Source organism: Lissotriton vulgaris, chromosome 5 (assembly GCF_964263255.1).
Source record: "Lissotriton vulgaris chromosome 5, aLisVul1.2, whole genome shotgun sequence".
Taxonomy (NCBI): domain Eukaryota; kingdom Metazoa; phylum Chordata; class Amphibia; order Caudata; family Salamandridae; genus Lissotriton; species Lissotriton vulgaris.
In genome coordinates this window covers 237,770,430-237,790,343 of record NC_141693.1, presented here as the reverse complement: position 1 = coordinate 237,790,343, position 19,914 = coordinate 237,770,430, and the positions used below count along the sequence as shown (strand labels likewise).

Below are 19,914 nucleotides of genomic sequence, written 5' to 3'. Positions count from 1 at the left end.
GTAGGGATTGGTGTCGCTAAGGATGTATTTCTCCTCAAAATCATGGACATAGAGTCCCGCCACACTAGAGGCAAATGTACTGCCCATCGATGTACCCCCGATTTGTAGGAATATCTTGTCCTCATATTCAAAATAATTCCACAGTATATGCCTTGATTTTATTGGACCAATGCCTGGTGTCCACCTCAGCAAAAGATTTGGCCTAGTAGTTATGGATGTTCATACTCTGTTGCTCATTGCTTATCTACTTCCTGAAATTATCACCTGCATCACTATCAAAGTTTTGCGCACAATTTTTAAGGAGGAAGGCTGTCCCTCGGTCCTTATCACGGACAACGGGACCCAATTGTCTTCAAATGAGATGAGGGAATTCCTGAGTGAGTGTGGTATAAAACATTCGTTCACAACTTTGTACAACCCACAATCCAATGGGATTGTCGAGAGGGCCAGTCGCATGATCAAGGGTGCGATAAGTCTGGCACTCACCAATAATCTTGATATTGAAAGAACTTTGAATGACTTGGTATGGGCTTATCGCACGACTGAAAATTCTACTACTGGTGTGGTACCCTTTGTAGCCATGCGGGGCAGGAAACCAGCCTCTAAACTGGTGCCTGCTTGGATCCGGGATTTGATTGAAGAGAGGAATGGTGGAGATTGTGATGAGAGCATTCCCGTGCATGATTCCAAGAAGGTACAAGGCAGGGAAAAGAACATGTCTAACATTCTGGTTGGTGATTGGGTCAAAGTCCGTTCCGGACGTTTGGTCAGAGGTCTGCGTAAGTTTCTTGGACCATTCAAGGTAAAGGAAGTATATCCCTTCTATGTTGTATTAGAGAATGGTGACAAATGGAACTAGCGTAGGGTAGCAAAGTATTGTTCTGGAGACCATTCTTCTGAAACCTTTAATAGAAATGTAGTCAACAAAGATACATGCTCAGGGTACATGCTAGCCCATGATCGCCAATTGCTTGACAGGGCTCGCACAGGTACAGAGACGAGGGCACCAGGCCCCGGTGGGGATAACTTGGGCACTGGTCAAAGAGCAATCAACTCAAGTGATGTGTCTCAGAACCTTCATGGGGCTCAAACATATCAGAGACCCTTACGGGCCAGGAGGCTTCCTCAACATTTGCATGACTTCCTTGTTGGCTGATTTGTTGGTTATTTTCCTTGCTCTTGTCTCCCATTAACTTTGTTCCTTCATTGTTTACCACTCCATTCCCTACCTGCGTGTAGAGGAAAGAGGGTATGTTGTGACTTCATTTATGCTGTGTTAGCGCCCCCGCGCCCAGTGGAATGTTTCGAATGCCGAACGTTCTAAGGTGAGCGCCGCTCGTTGACAGTCAGTGACCTTCCGCTGGCTGAAGACGGGGGGCGCGCTGGTGTTGTGTTGATTACCTTAATAAACCTAAACAAACCTATTGGTGTCTTCGCCTCGATGTGATTACAACAAATTTCTTTGAAAACAATTCTACATACTGTCTAAGTTGCTAAACTTTTGGCGAGACGGATTATTTAGTATCCAGGCCACCACTCGTGCCAGGTCACTTCAAGTTTCTGTCCACATACCTGTTTCAAGAAGTTCTGTTTTCCTCTAAGAATTATCTTAGTTTGTCAATCACACATGCTTGTGGCCATACTGGATTTCAAAAGGCATGTAAGGAAACAAAGAACCCTTTAGTTTTCTTTTGATCTTGCCACCTTTGCTGGGCGGGCAAAGACTGAGATCAAATTCTGGGTGTCTTATAAATTGCTGTTTAGGTTTTTTAAAAGGGAGGTTGGTGCTTACTTTTCTTTACTGGAGTTCAGAAGGCAAGTGAGGAAAAAAGAGCCCTTTAATTTTGTTTTGATCTTGCCTTCTTTGCTGGGCGTTCAAAGACAGAGAACAAATGCTGGCTGTGTCTGATAAATTGCTGTTTATGTTTTTTTAAAAGGAGGTTGGTGCTTACTTTTCTCTCTTTTACTGCTAAATGATTCGATTATGTAACGTGAACTCTGCAACAATCTTGGAAGTGTGAAAGGTAAGGCTGCAGGATGTAATTTGTTTTCTAGCGAACAGCAAAATTTAAATGACTATAATGAACCTTTCTAATTTTTCAGAATGTGTTAGCAGTTAGGAAGGCACAAATGAGGCGCATTTCTTATGTAGTTATGAAGTGTGCTAGAAACAACAATTTCAATAGGCACAAAACAAATCAATACACTTGGCTAGGCACAACTGAAATATTTGCTGAAATCTGATGTCCCCACATTATGTATCGTTGGTGTGCTGTATAGTGTTATCAGTAAACTTGTATGACTGTGGAAATGTAGTGGTAATTTCAGTAGGAAATGTGTTGTCTGTACACGACGAAGCGCCACCTCACCATACTTTAATAATATATCTGTGACCATGGGCGTAGGAAGTGTGGGGGACGCGGGGATATGTCCCCCCCCCCCCCACCCCCAGATTTTGGAGTGGGGGGGACACGGGGGACAAGGGTTTGGGAGACGAGGGGACAAAAGAATTTCCCCTCTCCCTTCTATTATTCAGCAGGGCCATTAGCACGTGAACGCGCTTCCTAATGGCCCTGCACTTGACCTGCCTGGAGTCAAAGAGGCCACCCGCCCTCTGCCCTTTGTTATGCTGCAGGAAGGCTCGGAGGCCTGGGAAGAGCAGAGAAGGGTAAAAAAAACTGTCTCTTTTCCTTCATACCCATTTCTGTCTCTGTTCAAGTTCTGATTTCAAGAGCTCTTATTACTCTCTTTTGCATCTCCTTTTCTTCATTTGTTTTTCTGTGAAATGGATCCAAAATAGGCGGACACTGGCTGGATATTTCCTCATTTACTGACCGTTTTATAATTCCAAAGAAAAACCTCGGGACGGAGAGAAAAAAAAATGAAATACCTAAATTAAGCAATACAGAGTGGTCAGCAGACAGGCCAGATTGTTATTTACACCCACACACATTAGAACCACTTTACAGAGTTTGCCAGTGAAAGCGCTACTTTCTTTTTTTCTTCTTTCTTTGAACAACATTGTTTTCCCACGGTAAGTGCACCATTTCTAAAGGGACTGCAATACCTGGTTGATGAGTGGAGTGAAAATGTCTGATATGATCGTTTTCAACTGTTTTAATTATTTTAGCTTATAAAATGTGTACTGCAGCTCTGTGTTTGGGGATGTGTTTTTTTTTTTAACCGAACTGCTTACATTTTGAAAGGATATAAGCGATGGACATTGAAACGGGTCCCTTCCTGGTCCTGTAGCCATGTCCTGAATTTTTCAGGCAAAATCACTTACTGATTTCTGAATAATGAGTTTAAAACTGTTACGGCAACCATGTTGTTCCTGAATACATTTCACATGATTTGCTTATTCTAGAATTCCTTATGAGTATTTGCTTTTTTCAGGGTGTTATTCATTTTTTTTCAGGCAGCATTTTACTGTTGTCTAGTGCATAATTTGAATTTAGTTGCAGCATATTTGAGTTGTAGCTGAAGGCAGTGCATGTTTCTCTCAGTGGGGAACTATGGTGTTCAGTGTGGCAGAGGATGTGGCAATCTGGCCAGAGCTGCTGAATTTGGAACTGGAGCACCATTTTTAGCCTTCACGACCAGTCCACCAGACCGCACTCCTGACAGAGCTCATTCCGATGCTACACCTTAGAAGGCCCGATAGACCTCAGAAGCCCTAGTGTCTTAGCCCCCGCAGGTGGACCCAAACGGTGGCAAGTGTGAGTTAACCTGAAAGGCCTGTCCACCACAATCAATACTGTAGTTCACCTCCAGTCTTGCGCGTAGGCATACAAAGAAGCACACCCTAGATCGACAGTGACTGTCACTGAAGTCACAAGATCCTTGAGGACAGTCCACCGTACCCATTGGTACCTCCATTGGCCTTTTTCAGCAGTAGTCGTGCAACTTACCAGGGGTTGGCAATGTAGGATTTGCATGCACACCAAACTTAGGGGGTGATTATAATGAAGGTGGAACCGCCACGTCACCCCGTCAATGGCGGTCCCACTGCCATCAGTGACTGCATCAATGCCAACCATATCACAATGGCAGGTGCTTTCCTGGCGGTCGGAAAGACCAACCGCCACGCGCCCTACTGGCTACTTGAGCCCGCCAGTGCGGCGGAGTGGCTCTTGGTTCCTACAATGCTGGTGGTGCCTACCAGGCACCACAGTAGGGCTTACGATACCCCTTACCCGCCAGCCTATCCATGGCAGTTTACCCGCCATGGAAAAGTTGGCAGAAAGGGACATTGGATGCCCATAGTGGGCCCCTTTCCCCTCAGCCCCCAGACATGGGACCTGACAGAGCGTCCGCCTCCCCCCTTCCGCTCCAAAACCACAGAGATAATCTGCGGCGTACCCCAAGGCTCATCCCTCAGCCCAACGCTGTTCAACATCTACATGGCACCACTCGCCCATGTCGCCTGACAGCACGACCTAAACATTATCTCCTACGCCGACGACACCCAGCTGACCCTCTCGCTCACCAAGGACCCCAACACTGCCAAAACCAACCTCCACGAAGGAATGAAGGCTGTCGCCGACTGGATGAGGGACAGCCGACTGAAGCTGAACTCTGACAAGACAGAGATCCTCATCTTCGGCTCAACTCCATCTGCCTGGGACGACTCCTGGTGGCCAACGGCACTAGGAGCACCCACCAACCACGCACAAAACCTAGAGATTATCCTCTGCCCCACACTCTCCATGACAAAGCAGGTCAACGCCGTCTCCTCCACCTGCTTCAACACCCTCCGCATGCTTCGCAGTATCTTCAAGTGGATCCCCACCGAAACTAGAAGGACGGTCACCCAAGCCCTAGTCAGCAGTAGACTGGGCTATGGCAACGCACTCTACGCAGGAGCCCCGGCCAAACTCCTGTCACGACGACAACGCTTCCAGAATGCCTCCGCACGACTGATCCTCAACATACCCCGCCACAGCCATATCACAACCCACCTGAAAGACCTGCACTCGCTCCCTATCAACAAGAGGATAACCTTGAAGCTCCTCACCCATGCACACAAGGCACTCCACCACACCGGACCGGTGTACCTCAACAGACGACTCGGCTTCTACACCCCCGCCCGCCAGCTCCGCTCCGCAGACCACGCCCTCGCCATTGTCCCCCGCACCCGAAGAGTGACCACCGGTGGCAGAACTTTCTCCCACCTCGCCACCAAGACATGGAACACCCTCCCCATCGGCCTACGACAAACCAAAGATCTTCTAACCTTCAAGAGACTCCTCCAGACCTGGCTCTTCGAACAGAAGCAGCCCCCCCCCCAGCGCCTTGAGACCCTCACAGGTATGTAGTGCGCTTGACAAATGCTATGATTGATTGATTGATTGATTGACATGTCAGTTTTTACATTGCAGCAGATGATGCAGCCAGCAGCACCTGCTGCAATGTAAAAGATAGGCACTGCGAAAGCCATAGTGGTGGTTGCATTATAATGCCTATTGTAGGGCCGCCACCTTGAAGGCCAGCGGGCCCATTCCCCGATTCGATGGCAGACGAACTGAAGTCTGCCTGCCTTCGTAATCAGCCCCTAAGTTTGCAAACTTCATGGTCTCTGCTTCATGCACAAACACTTTTAACATATGTAGCCTTCTTTCGGGCTATTGAAGTTATGCAGCAATGGAGGCCAAAATTATGTTGCAGTGTTGACTAAAGGATGCAACAATAAAAAGGCTGCAGCGTAATGCAGTGCATTTTAAGATACTTTATTATTTTAACATATTTATACATACCAACAGCCTCTGCAAAGCTTTTGCCTTATTAGTACTTGTGTAACATACAAATGCAGCACAGGGAAAGGTGACCAGTCAACCTTTGCAAAGGGCCCTACATATCACAGCAACATGTCACATTTCTTTTAGAAATTTTTAAACCGTTTGAGCTACAAAATTGTTTTGGGTCAAATCATTAGATTATGCAGCAGATGATGTATTATGTGGCAAATATGATACAGCCATAGTTAAGTTGAATTTCTTTTTCCACTTAACCCCTTCCATGCTCATGACGGAACGGTTCCGTCATGAGCGTCATATGAGCTGTGCTCATGACGAAACCGTTCCGTCATGAGCCGATAGGCTCATTAGAACCTTCAGCACCGCGCGAAAATTCGCGCCGCGCTGAAGGGGTTAACTTAATTTTGCCCCAGTATTGTAGTTGATCAATGTATAAGTTCCCCAAACCCAAAAGTCGAGTTTGGGCACAATTTGCATTTTAAAAGCAGTCCTACAACACAGGGCGACTTTTAAACTGACCTCAGGCTTCAGCAGTGCACACATGCAAAAGCAGAAAGGGCTGCTGGCATCTAAACTGCCATGCCCTAATATATTCTAGGGACTTAAAGGTGGTTCTAATCTCCCTGCCCTATTATGAACTAGGGCCTTATAGGAGAGGTCATGCCAATCATAGGGGTACCCTAACCCATAGTGCACCCTAGTGTATGTAGGTGTTTTCACAGTATCTTTAAGTGTCTCTTTCAGAATAGTACTGGCCCTGTGCCTTTTCAGGCAGAGGCCAGGTCAGTCAGGGTCAGGTACCACCAGTACCAGTCAGCAAAACGTTGGGGAGTGCCCAGGGCACAGGATGACTTTGACACTCAGAATTTAAAACATAACACCATGGTTGGGGGGTTCTCTTCAATAATCAGAATTGATTTCTATCCTAATTAACCCATTTTCCAACATTAGGATAAGGAAAGATTGGGGGAAAATCATAATGTTCTAATCTATACCTTGCAGTTTTCATACAGCTCTTTGATGACGGTTAATAGCTCACTGTTCAATGTTAGGATTTTAACTTATAAACTGCAAATACCAACAGAATCTCACACAAAGGCAGTAACTCCCTGACCAATTTACATGATATGCATTTTGTGAGCTGCGTGCTACACATTCTTTGCAGCATGCATATTAACCCACTATGTCTACCTTACCAAGACTTCCACTAGACAAACCTCCGATCTCTCTCAATAAAGAACATTAATCACCAAAGTTATCTTCACATTTTTATTGTTGCCTGAAAATTGCCCGAGACCAGGAATGTAGCAGCAGGTACTTTTCAAATCATAATGCACTTGCAAACACTACGCCCCCACCCTAAATCAGCCACCTATGTTTGCTTGGTGCATCAAGATGATTCATATACATGTTTTTTTAACATTTGGTCTGATTACAATATGAATGTAAATAACAATAAAGCATAAATGAAAATTGTTACAACATGCCTGCTTTTCTTAATATTTCACTTCGAAAGTATGCGATTGTATTTGTTTAACGGGTGGTGATTTGTATAGGGTCACTGGAAAGTCCACAAGGTTGTCCCTGTCCCCCCCCAGAATTTTAGTGTCTCCTACGCCCCTGTCTGTGACTGTGTATTTCAAATTGTACTACGAGCTACATACTATTTCCTTACCACTGTCCTGCTGACAGTATTTGCTACGCTTGTGCTTTGTGTGACACATGGATTTTTCACAAACCCCTATGACTTTAGTGATAAAATATTGACAGCACCCCCCACTCTGAAAATTGTTTTAGCTCTACTGGTGCGTGCCTATTGCAGTTGTATTCACACATGAGCCCTTGTTGGTATGCTTCTTTTCAAGTGATCCTGTGTAAACACATGTCTTGAAGAAAGCACCAAAATATAATTTAAATAGTATTTGCTCAACATTCTGGCATGCACTTCTCAGCTTTTACTTCAGTATTGTGTTAACACACGTGCTGAAAAACACTAGTCTTAATCAATGAAGTCTCTATACAGATTACCCTATTGCCATCTGTAATTTACATCTCAACAAAATATAACAGATGTTATTAACAGGACCCGCTGAAAACAGTGCATGGACACATTGAGAACTCCTCACAAGGATCTAAAAATACACCGTGATATAATGAAAAGCAATGAAGGAAGTGTGTGCATGGACATTACAACAACAAGTAGAAGCACCGCCCAATATCCTCCCTTTACCACAAACACTTATAGCGTAAGAGTTTTCATATCCTTTGCTACGCTAGCTGAGCCTGTGTCTAATGTTTACAAATAGGAAATTAAAGGAATAAGGAGATTGTAAGGTCCAAGACTGACTTCATTCTAATTCAGTAATAAAGACATTTCTGTTGCACACTTGACTCGCTTAAGGCAGCGATAGCAGGCAGAGAAGGCTTACTCCTGGGTTTAGTAGATGGATAGCAACTAAGATTCAGCATAACATAAGAGTTGTCAAATCTGTTTCTCTACTAAAGACAGGGGGCATAATTTAGACAGGAAAACCTCAAAATAACCCCATGCCCTTCTGAAATCAGTGCTGTCCTCGGCCACACCAAAGACCATAAATACTTTTTGGATCCGTGCAAAGTTTGTGAATACCCAAGGTATACAGCATCACTAAGAACTATTGGCAAAGCTAATAGGGTCCAAAGGTGAGACCAGTTGGCTTTCCCAATACTTGTTCTTATATTGGGCCTGATTATAATGGGTTCCTAAAAGTGTGATTGCTATGCAGAGAATTGTTTGTGAAGGAATCACAGTTCTTTTTTTATTTTATTTTTTACATTTGTTTATTGCATTTTGTGACATGCAGCATATGCATTACACAAACAACAAGTGATGGACCAAATGTGGATCAATGTCACACATTCCCCCAGTCAAAAGATCTGGGCCCAAATCCATCGTTTTTTTGCACTCCACACCACCCTGGGTTAGACAATGGCGATATGCAAATCAGCTCTGACCCTGTTGCCCCATGGGAACAGTCCAGTCCGAACTACAAAAGCCATGTCCTTCCCAGAACGGAATCAAGCATCCGAGGACCGGACCGGTTTCGAGGTAACACCTCTCATCAGCCCGGCTAGCTTGACTCCAAGTGGTGTGGAGTCAAGCTAGCCGGGCTGGGAAGGACATGGCTTTTGTAGTTCGGACTGGACTGTTCCCATGGGGCACAGGGTCAGAGCTGATTTGCATATCGCCATTGTCTAACCCAGGGTGGTGTGGAGTGCAAAAAAACGATGGATTTGGGCCCAGATCTTTGAACTGGGGTGAGTGTGTGACATTGATCCACATTCGGTCCATCACCTGTTGTTTTTGCATATTCCGCCCTAAGTGCGCTGGGGATGCCCAGACGTGGGTCCCAGGCACTCCACACCACTGGAGTCAAGCTAGCCGGGCTGATAAGAGGTGTTACCTCGAAACCGGTCCGGTCCTCGGATGCTTGATTCCGTTCTGGGAAGGACATGGCTTTTGTAGTTCGGACTGGACTGTTCCCATGGGGCACAGGGTCAGAGCTGATTTGCATATCGCCATTGTCTAACCCAGGGTGGTGTGGAGTGCATAAAAACGATGGATTTGGGCCCAGATCTTTGAACTGGGGTGAGTGTGTGACATTGATCCACATTCGGTCCATCACCTGTTGTTTTTGCATATGCATTACACAACACCTCACATTGGACACAGACTAATAAAGAATGAAACAAACCAGAAACGAAAACAGAAAGAATACACCTTGTGCAGTACTGTACTACATGGTCCACATTGCTATTCAACGTTATCGCAGCTGAACACACCTGACGGTTATCTTTTCCTCATACAAAAATACCTATACAGCCTAGTTGCCCATATCCAGTCATTGCAAAATATCTAGCGTCTATGTTGGCTCTGGATGTTCTAGTAGATATACTGTCAGCGGTGCCCAAATATCCTTAGGTCTGGAGGGAGGCCTGAGGCAGTTCTTCTGCATAAATGTCCAATTGCTCCCTGCAAAATACACTATCGCCTTCACCCATTTTGTCACCGTGGGGGCCGATCTACCACCCCAGTGTTTAGCCACTATACGTTTCGCCAGCAATGAGGTGATAGCCACTAGTTTCCTGTTACAAGGCTTGAGTGTTTAAACCAGGCCCAGTAGACAAACTTTCTAGGTGCAATCCATATTTTCCATTACCATTTGTGTTATTATCTGGGTTACCCGAACCCAGAAGTCATACAGGCCCCGGCCAGGTGCACAAAGTCCGCAATTTCATCCCAACAGCGCACACATAGAGTCCTCCCGCACTCCATATTTCTGCAGTCAAACAGGTGTGTAATACATTTGGTGAATGAACTTAAAATGTATTATTCAGAGGTTACAGTTAGCAGTGAGGTGCCCAGTCAGCGCACAGCAGGCTTCCCAAGCCAGGGTGCCTCGAGTCTGCTGTTCCATCTGTCTAGGGCTGCAGAACTGGTCATTGAGTTTTCTCTCAGGGATGTATTATGTAATCTAGTAATTAACCCTTTACTTTCCTCAGCTGTCAATACTCCCTGCCGTGCTTTCAGCATCACAGGCTCAATGGGGAACCCGAGGTTCAACTTCCTGACAGCAATGCACAACCTAGTATATACAAACCCCAGCATCGCCATGTAGGATTGCCGCTCGGTAAATACCTCAACGGTCAGGAACTGTCCATTTGTGTACATATCCCCTAGCTTGGTCACTCCTGCAGTAGATAGGATATCCAGCGCCCCATGCTCGCGGGCTGCGGATATTTCTTAATGCGCCGCGATTGGCATGGCCGGTGTATAAAGACATTCCCTTCCTGCGCGAGCACCAAAGTCTCGCCACGCTTTAGTAGTACAATTAACAGTGTTAATTTCTTTTCTATTAATCTCTGACCTGTTGTGTAACACCATGGCAGTAAGTGGGACTAGATGTGCGTTATCCACCTCCACTGCTAAGTGTGGAAGAAAACGTTGAGGGAAATGGCAGTAGTGAGCAAATTGTGCTTACACACATAGATAATACAGTCTAAGATCCAGGGCTTCGAAGCCGCCTTTTTCATTTGGTTGTGTAAGGGTGTCCCAGCTCCATCTCGGTTGTTTGCCCGCCCACACCAGAGCCAACAGACATGTTTTGAGGGACGTAAATGGGGCTCTATTTAGTACAATTGGGATATTCTCAAATAGATGAAGAAGTTTGGGAAGGCTTGTCATCTTCACAACCGCTAATCTGTCCGCAAGGGACAATGGGAGGCATGTCCATCTGGCTACTTGATCATTTAGTTTAGCAATCTCACACCCGTAATTCATGATAATCACTATCTCCGGGTCTCTGTGCACCCATACACCTAGGTAATACACCTATGTAATACACAGGGTCGCTTGTTCAGGCCAGTGGGAACTCTAGTTCATGGCTGGTGGTACATTGTTTTAGGGGTAGACAGTGGATTTATCCCAGTTTATACAGAGGCCTGAATACCCCTCAAACCGGACATATTCTCACAGCAGGGATGCCAAGTGTGTCTCCGGCTCTCTGACATATAATAAAATATCACCTGCGTATAGTTATATGGCCAAGGGTCGTTGCCTGAACCTCAACGCAGCGCTAGCGTGACATTGCCTAATCTTGCACGCCAAAGGTTCAAGTGCTAAGGAGAAGAACATCGGGGAGAGTGGGCATCCCTGCCTGGTTCCTCTACAGATCTCAATTGGGGCTGAGATCTCTTTATTGATACGTATCCTGGCCACCCATTGCCGGTTTAATCGCAAGTGATCAACCCGGTCTGCACCCCTCCCCATACGCCCGTGCCTTCCACCTCTTAGACCTAGGGCGCACTTCCTGCTCAGCGATATCTGTATGCTCAGAGATCAGCTCCATCACCTGGGCCAAAAGCGCATGCGTGGGTCTCTGTTCATATATGCGCTCAAGTGTGTATCCTGCCTTCTATATCCTGTAGTTTATTCCTGAGCGATTTCAAGATACCAGCCTGCACCCACATACATTCCGCTCGGATGGTGACGTTGACGGCCTCCCATAATGTTCCAGCCTCATTCACTGTGCCTTCACTTTCTAAGAAGAAATTTGTGATGGCAGCCCGATAGTAGTGCGAAATACCTCATCCAACAGGGACGACGGCTGCAATCTCCATTGGAATCGAGGCCTAGTACATGTAGGTATCTCTAGCTCCAGAAGCACAATGCATGGTCAGATAGTGTCTTGGCAAGGTGATTTACTTCCACTGTCCATGTGCTTACCTCCCTAGAGATTAGCCAGTAGTCCAGCCTGGGCCACGAACCATGTACTGACGACACATAGGTTTCCTCCCTAGCGGTAGGGTTGTGGCCTCTTCAAATGTCTACAAGTCACTTTGCCTCAATTTTTCCTCTAATACTGTTGCTGCTTGTTTCCCATGCCATGTCGTGTTGGGTGAAAGATCCAGTTGTGGATCCAGATATACATTAAATATCCACCCCCAAATCAACACAGAAGGGGGCAGAGCAGCCATACACCTCCAAATATCATTATAAAATGCAGGATCGTCTGTATTGGGGCCATATGTGTTTACAAACAATATCTTTGTGTCAACCAGGCATCTCTGTATCAACAGCAGCCTCCCGTGTTTGTCTGCTTCCAAATTAGTTAAGGAAAAAAAGAGTTCCCCTTTTCCCCAACACTAGTACACTTCTGGAGTATGCAGAGTACGACGCTGCTACCCTAACAGCGGCCCATCCTGTCCCCACATTATGCTCTGTATGTTTTGTAAGATGTTTTTTTTTTCAGAAACGCTACCTGAATATTATGTCTATCTAAATATGCTAGGACATGGCAAATTATTTGGGGTTGTTAACGCCTCGTACGTTCCATGTTAGCAATTTAGTTAAGCCACCTGGACGCTGCATTCCCTAATACTGAATTTCCAAATACGTTGCTGTTTATAAATCCCACTAGTGAATAGCGCTAGATTCTTTCCTGCATGTATCCTGCACTGCATCTGTAACAAAGAATGAACACCTATCCCAATCCCCCACCCACTTCAGCACCCCAACTTGCTAAAGCCATCCCATAGAACCCTAAGTTACCTAACCTAGGAAAGTTTCTCATGACTGTTGCTGGGGTACACCCATAGGGAGACACTAGTGAGCAATCACCCTCCCGGTAAACAGGGAAGGCCGAACGTGTCCCTTAAGTTGGCATGCCACAAAAACATTTTGCCTGAGAGTCTCTAGTCCACTAAAGTTCTTGGTTACCACTTGCATTGATGCCATCCTCACAAACTATTGGCCAGTTGTCTTCGTGCCCTCCACATATGAGCTGTCCCGTAATTAGACCACTCCCGGACATGGTTTGCCGCCAATGTCCACCATCTGACTCTTCTACCAAAATGTTTTCATGGGTAGCTAGGTTCGTTATTGCAGAATCTGCCGTATTACAGTATTCTGTATTGCTCCTCTTCATCCAGTCCGTCCGCTTGGTCTCTCCGGCTCTTCACATGGCTAATTTGGGGCTGGTGAATATTTTGGTCTTCCCGTCTATTCCGATACGTAGACGGGCCGGGTACAAGATTGCCTATGAAATGTTCATTGCCAGCAACTGTTTTCTTGACTGGTTGAAGTTTCCGTTGTGCCGCCTGGACTGAGGCAGTGAAGTCGGGGTAAAATGGTTGGTCTTTCCCTTGATGGTTGATGTTTTTCTCCTCCTGTGCCAGACGCAGTACCGCATCTCGGACCCTGTAATTAAGCAAATGTGCTATGATATGTTGCGACGGGGCACCTGGGACTGGGCGCACTGCTAGTGACCTATGGGCTCTCTCCACAATTAACACTTCAGACAGATTCTCTGATCCAAAAATGTCTTTGAACATTCCTTCCACATAGAGCTCCATCTTGCCCGTGTTGGTGGATTCAGGTAGGTCAGCGATTCTGAGGTTATTACGTCTCGACCTTGCTTCTAAGTCCTCATTCTTTGCTTGAATTACGGCTAGGTCCGTCTCCATATTGAGGCAGTTAGTGGAGACACTTTGTAGGCAATCCTCCATTTCTGCTTCACCCAGCCTGGCACCTTGTTGTCTAGCTTCGCAGACATGTGATCCATCCGTAGATTTAGATCTTCGATTTTTCCATCAATAGACTGCGGACTGTTCTGCATTGTGATGAGCGTTGTTTCTAGCAATCAAGTCCCCTCCGCTGGGGCATCCTATCCAAGTCCGAGAGTGCTCTCTTTTGGGACCTGCCAGGCTTTTGCATTTCAAATGTGAGGCGGGTTTGTCTCTTGTCCGTCTTCCCAATTTTGGCGACCCGGCTCTTTGTGCCACATGTATCACCTGATCGCCGGGCAATTAATCTGAGGATGCGCCTTTTGGGCGTTGATTGGGTTACTCTGTGCCTGAAAATTCTAACTTGGTGCAGCACTTCAAAATGGTACTTGTTGTCCCTCACGAGGCCAACGGCATCGCCGTATCCCAATGCAGCAGCCTCTTCAACCCAATTTCTGGCCTAGCCAGGCCTCAGTTGTACTTCAGACTCTGGCCCATCCCACGTGCAGTGCCTCCACATGTGCCTACTTTCCCCGCTCAATTCCGGTCACTAATGGAAACTTTGGTGCCCCGCTGTGCTTCTTCGCCCCCTCAGGCAGCACTTAAGCCTAGGCAGTTTCAGGTTCCGTCAGCACATCCAGGCCTTCAACGCTCTCGGCGCCGCCACTCAGGCAGTCCCTGTCACACAGCTCTTCACTCTCTTGGCTATAACAGTGACTCAGCGCATTCACAAACAAGTCCGACTTGCCACTAGACCCAGCATTGAGGTTACGTGCCCTTTCAGTTATCGATCCGGCCACCTCTGCTTTAGTCCTCCCAAAGGTAGGTGTAGGGCCGCCACCACGCCTCAGTATTTTGTTTTGGCTTTGCCGGGATATTCTCCCCCTGTCTCATGTACAGCAGCTCTGCCACTCACCTTTTTCTCGGCAGGCCGTATTCAGTTTGCAGCATTGCTGGGTAACGTTGAATCAGCCAGATTTCAGTTCTCTCATTGCTGTTGCCCCGGCACCTCGCACCACACAGCTTTACCCTGACTCAGCAGGCGCCGCGGCCCAGGGCAATCACATGCTGCACATCTCACCCCTATCTTGCGCTCTCATTCTGCTGTTGGACCTCTGGGCCCACCATTATAATTGCCTACACGTTGCCTCCCGACCCGGTGTCTTCGTCCTTCGGTTGCTCCGTTATTTACCAACCACCTTAGACACTGCCGCACCACTGCGGTCCAACCAGCATCTTCAGCTGCGGCAGCCGATCGCCATTTCTTTGTTACCGCACCGGCATCTGGGAGGGGTCACAGCGACTATTTCCTTTTACACCAGTTCTGAGCTGCTAGATGTCACCACGGCTTCTGCGATGCTAATGTGCCGCTGCTTGGTGAGCAGTATAGTATAAATTGAGGGTGTACCCAAATAAAGTCACTGGGACCTGGGCTAGCTAAGTATTCAGAGGAGGGGGTCCCAGTTACGTAGGACAAAAAATTAAAGTAGTAAAATAGTAAATCACACAGATACTGAATCCATCCGCACTGTTTTATTCACAATGGGACTGCATATTGAATATACAAACGTTAGAAAATTAAATACATAGTTAAGGCAGTGCCCCAAAAGAAGGGAAGCAGGGGTGGGGATAAGTGATCGTGTGAGGATAAAGTGAAGGAGAAGAAAAATTATTTACAGGTGACGGTACAATCAGCCAGTACATAACCTCTAGTTGACAGAGTTACACATTATGTACAGAACACATGACATATTAGTCAGTTATTGAAGTAGAGCATACTTCACATTGTTCAATTAATGAAACATTTGGGTGTGAAGTTGGCCTTCAAAAGTATGAGGTTGTCGACGTTTCGACCCTTTACAATACGCAGGTATTAGTGCTATCCTTGCAGTAGGGTCTTCATCAGGACGGGAAACCAGGGCAACCAACCACTCAGTTAAATGCAAACCGCAATCAAAAGTCGAAGTTCAAGGGCAGTCGGAAGTCAGGCGAGCCAACGGTGTTATTGGGTCGATAGTAGCGTGGGCAACGCGGCAATCCCAAGTCAAGGCGGTCAATCACAAAATAATCACACGGGATCCAGTGCGGAGTTAATCTCGCTTTCGGAAATGCGAACTCGAGCATTTCCGAAAACGAGATTAACTCCGCACTGGATCCCGTGTGATTATTTTGTGATTGACCGCCTTGACTTGGGATTGCCGCGTTGCCCACGCTACTATCGACCCAATAACACCGTTGGCTCGCCTGACTTCCGACTGCCCTTGAACTTCGAATTTTGATTGCGGTTTGCATTTAACTGAGTGGTTGGTTGCCCTGGTTTCCCGTCCTGATGAAGACCCTACTGCAAGGATAGCACTAATACCTGCGTATTGTAAAGGGTCGAAACGTCGACAACCTCATACTTTTGAATGTCAACTTCACGCCCGAATGTTTCATTAATTGAACAATGTGAAGTATGCTCTACTTCAATAACTGACTAATATGTCATGTGTTCTGTACATAATGTGTAACTCTGTCAACTAGAGGTTATATACTGGTTGATTGTACTGTCACCTGTAAATAATTTTTCTTCTCCTTCACTTTATCCTCACACGATCACTTATCCCCACCCCCGCTTCCCTTCTTTAGGGGCACTGCCTTAACTACGTATTTAATGTTCTAACGTTTGTATATTCAATATGCAGTCCCATTGTGAATGAAACAGTGCGGATGGATTCAGTATCTGTGTGATTTACTATTTTACTACTTTAATTTTTTGTCCTACGTAACTGGGACCCCCTCCTCTGAATACATGGTGAGCAGTATTGGCATGCCTTCACCAGGATTCTGGGCGGATTATGCATCACGACACCGCTACACTAATGCGTTGCCGTGCGCCCTCTAGTGCCCCCAAAGTAATCACAATTCTTTGTGGTGAGATGTTTATTGCATTTGGTAATTACCAATTTCGATCAAATTTGCACCCTCCTTTAGATTTTGGTAGGTTAAACTGCCACATGCAGACTTTGGTGGAGTATTTACCAAAATCCAAATGTTGTTCTCCAAAAACTCAGAATATATTTACTTTATTGCACCCTATAGATTATGCACCTCGTGGTATATTTATCAGGTGTGCTAACATATGACTACCCCCTCCCCGGATGTTCGTAATCAGGTGCAGGCTAGCTATGGAGGGCCTATTTCTCTACACAATATTTGAGCTGATTATTAGTAATGTAACATGATTATCCTTTTGTGTATTTAAATGAGCAGCGTGGTGCTAACCTAAATTAATGATGAGTGTTTTAAATCTCTAGAATTTCGTATTTTCAGCTCCAAGAATCAATATTCAGCAGTGAGTTCAAAGATTTGTTTTCTCGGTTGGATTTCTGTTAATGCATTCAATTTAAATCTTTTTCAACAAAATGTTTTGTCTTTTCAATGGTACTATTGTTATATTGTTTTTGTGGCAAGGGTAAATCTGTTTAAAATGTGACAGTGGCTTGTTTTATATTTTTGAATCATTTGTCGTTGTATTAGGCAAATCTTTAATAGTTACAGTGTAACTGATTTTTACAGAGCATATTTATTGTGTCTTGGTCCTTTTTTTAAAGAAATATTGAAGAGCTGGACCTGTTTGATGATAAGCAGCCCTTCCTCTGTGTCCTGTGGTCCTGCAGGGATTCCAGTGGGCTATTGATCTGAGAAGTCAACTATGTCTGCCCCTGATGTGACTGTGAAAACTGAGGCACCCGATGAAGAGGTTCAAGCAGTGATCTGGCAGGATGATGCCAAAGAATCCAACAAAAACAGCATGAATGATGCAACTGGAGAAGGGCCGGCAGAGATCTGCGTGGTCATTGGTGATGCCAGGAATCCGCAGACACTTGGTACAAATCATGATTATATAAATATATATACTTTTTTTTTCTGCTGAAGTCCTTAATTATTAGCATTACTCACTGGCACATTTAGTGGGTGATGGTGGGTCATAAAGCTGCATGAAAATTTCCTTTTACTCAATATGCAAGACTATTATTTCATGGACGTGATTGTTGGTTTCTACAGTACTACGATACATTCTAGAAAGCGAGTAGCCTGTAGTCTCATCAGAACGTATTCCTGCTATTGCTAATGGTTAGTCCCACATTTAATCAGGAGGCTGAAGTGGTATTGTACGACAGGCTATTAAAACACAAGTAAATTGTGAATATTTTTAGACAACAATTATTGAATAAGGCCCGTTATGTGATAAATACTGTGAAATTGTAGTTCATTATATTCTCAAGTGCTCCATTAAGCTTTTCACTGGTACTCCCTGTTAGTTTGGCAATCCCCTTTATATTATTGGGCCGAAGTCACACAGTCTTAGTTTGTATCATGCCATTAGTATTTGCTGTTAGACCTCTACCAAATATACGTGGATAAGTACATTAGCTATCTCCCGAAGTGTTTTTTATTTTCTTTTTTAAGTAACATTTTCTTTATTCCCTTAATGTGTTGTCCATAATTCCACACTCTGGTTGAGTTTACTGTTTTAGTGACAACATTTTAGGCCCTTTCCTAATGGTAATTAGAAGCAAACAGTAGTGTTCACGTTTCTGTACAACTTTGATCTTAGATTGAAGTAAAGAAAAAGGAAAAAAAAGGGAAATGGCTCAGGGCTGATACAGCAATGTGATTTGGAGCCTTACTGAAGGCACACCCCTTAGAGTAGAATCAAGATGAGGCCTCTCGTTGTGATATGCAAAAAGTGGAAACACTTATATATCTGATAGAGACATCTAGCCGCAGAATCCTTAATTTTTTAATTCTCCCAGGCGGAGGGAGGGGGGGTGTACGGGGACTTGGGGGGGTGGGGGTTGGGGCGGCGGAGCCTGCCTGAGCTCAAGATTGCTGCATAGAGAGTGAGCTCTGGTATTTTATTTATTTTATTTATTATGCAATTTGTATCGCGCAAACTAAACCCGAAGGTGTCAAGGTGCCTATCAAACACAGATCAAAAAGTTTGCGCGTGTGAAGAGGTGGGTCTGTAAAGCAGATCTAAAGGCTTGTAGAGTGGGGCGGGACCTTACTTCCAGAGGGAGAGCATTCCACCATTTAGGGGCCAGATTGGAAAAGGCCTTGCCTCCCCATCTTGTCTTCCTGACACGAGGCACAGAAAGTAGAAGTTTATGTGAGGAACGAAGATTCCTGCCGGGGTTGTACTGAGACAGAATAGATCCAATGCCCGTAGGGCTAGTTTTAGCTAAGGCTTTGTACACCATACACATGGATTTAAAGAGGATGCGATCCCCGACGGGAAGCCAGTGAAGCTGCTTCCGGGCATCGGTGGCAGAGGCACGTTTGGGCAAGTCGAGGACAAATCTCGCTGCCGCGTTCTGGACCACCTGCAAGCGCTGTAGCTGACTCTTATTCAGTCCAGCATACAGCGCATTGCAATAGTCCAGACGGGAGCCCAAAAGTGCGACGGCTAGTTGCTTTCTTGCCTGGAGGGACAGATAGTGCCTGATTTTTCTTGGTATATGGATGATCTCCCAACAGGTCGATACAGTCCTGTTGACCTGTTGGCACATACTAAGGGTGGGATCGATCATAACCCCCAGATTTTTTGCAGAGGAGGTAGGATCGGGGCAGGCACCCAGTGAGTTCGGCCACCACTCAGCAGACCAGATCTCTTCCTTTCCTCCAAATACTATCACCTCCGTCTTCTCCCCATTCAGTTTCAATGAATTGTGAATCATCCATTGGCCGACTGCCTCCATGCAAGATCTAAAATTGGCGGCAGTCGACGTAACTGACTGGGAGAGAGAGACGAGGATCTGGGTGTCATCCGCGTAGGAAACTACCTCCATCCCGAAAGATCTAATAAGTCTGGCAAGGGGGGTCACATAAATATTAAAAAGGGTAGGGCTAAGCGCTGACCCTTGAGGGACCCCACATTGCACAAACAGGGATGGAGATAGGAACGGGCCCAGCATTACCCTTTGCTCTCTGTAATCGAGAAAAGAGGAAAGGAGTCCCAGGGCCGACCCCCGAACCCCAATCTCCCTCAGTCGAGATGTTAACACCGAGGGAGATAGGGTATCGAAGGCAGCTGTGAGATCTAAAAGGATCAGGAGGAAGGTCTGTTCCC

At 45.8% G+C, this 19,914-nt stretch overlaps 1 protein-coding gene across 8 annotated transcripts in view; it reads left to right on the top strand.

The window, feature by feature from the left end:
• Positions 1–19,914, top strand: part of LOC147710582 (zinc finger protein 618-like) — a 998,795-nt gene that overhangs the window by 138,067 nt on the left and 840,814 nt on the right. For 5 of the 8 annotated variants that reach the window (XM_086921256.1, XM_086921253.1, XM_086921255.1 and 2 more), the window contains exon 2: positions 17,393–17,668. In XM_086921256.1, coding sequence (XP_086777382.1) covers positions 17,494–17,668 — 175 coding nt within the window. In that variant the 5' untranslated portion in view covers positions 17,393–17,493. The remainder of the gene's footprint in view (positions 1–17,392; positions 17,669–19,914) is intronic. The other 3 variants (XM_086921260.1, XM_086921258.1, XM_086921254.1) reach the window with 1 other exon arrangement.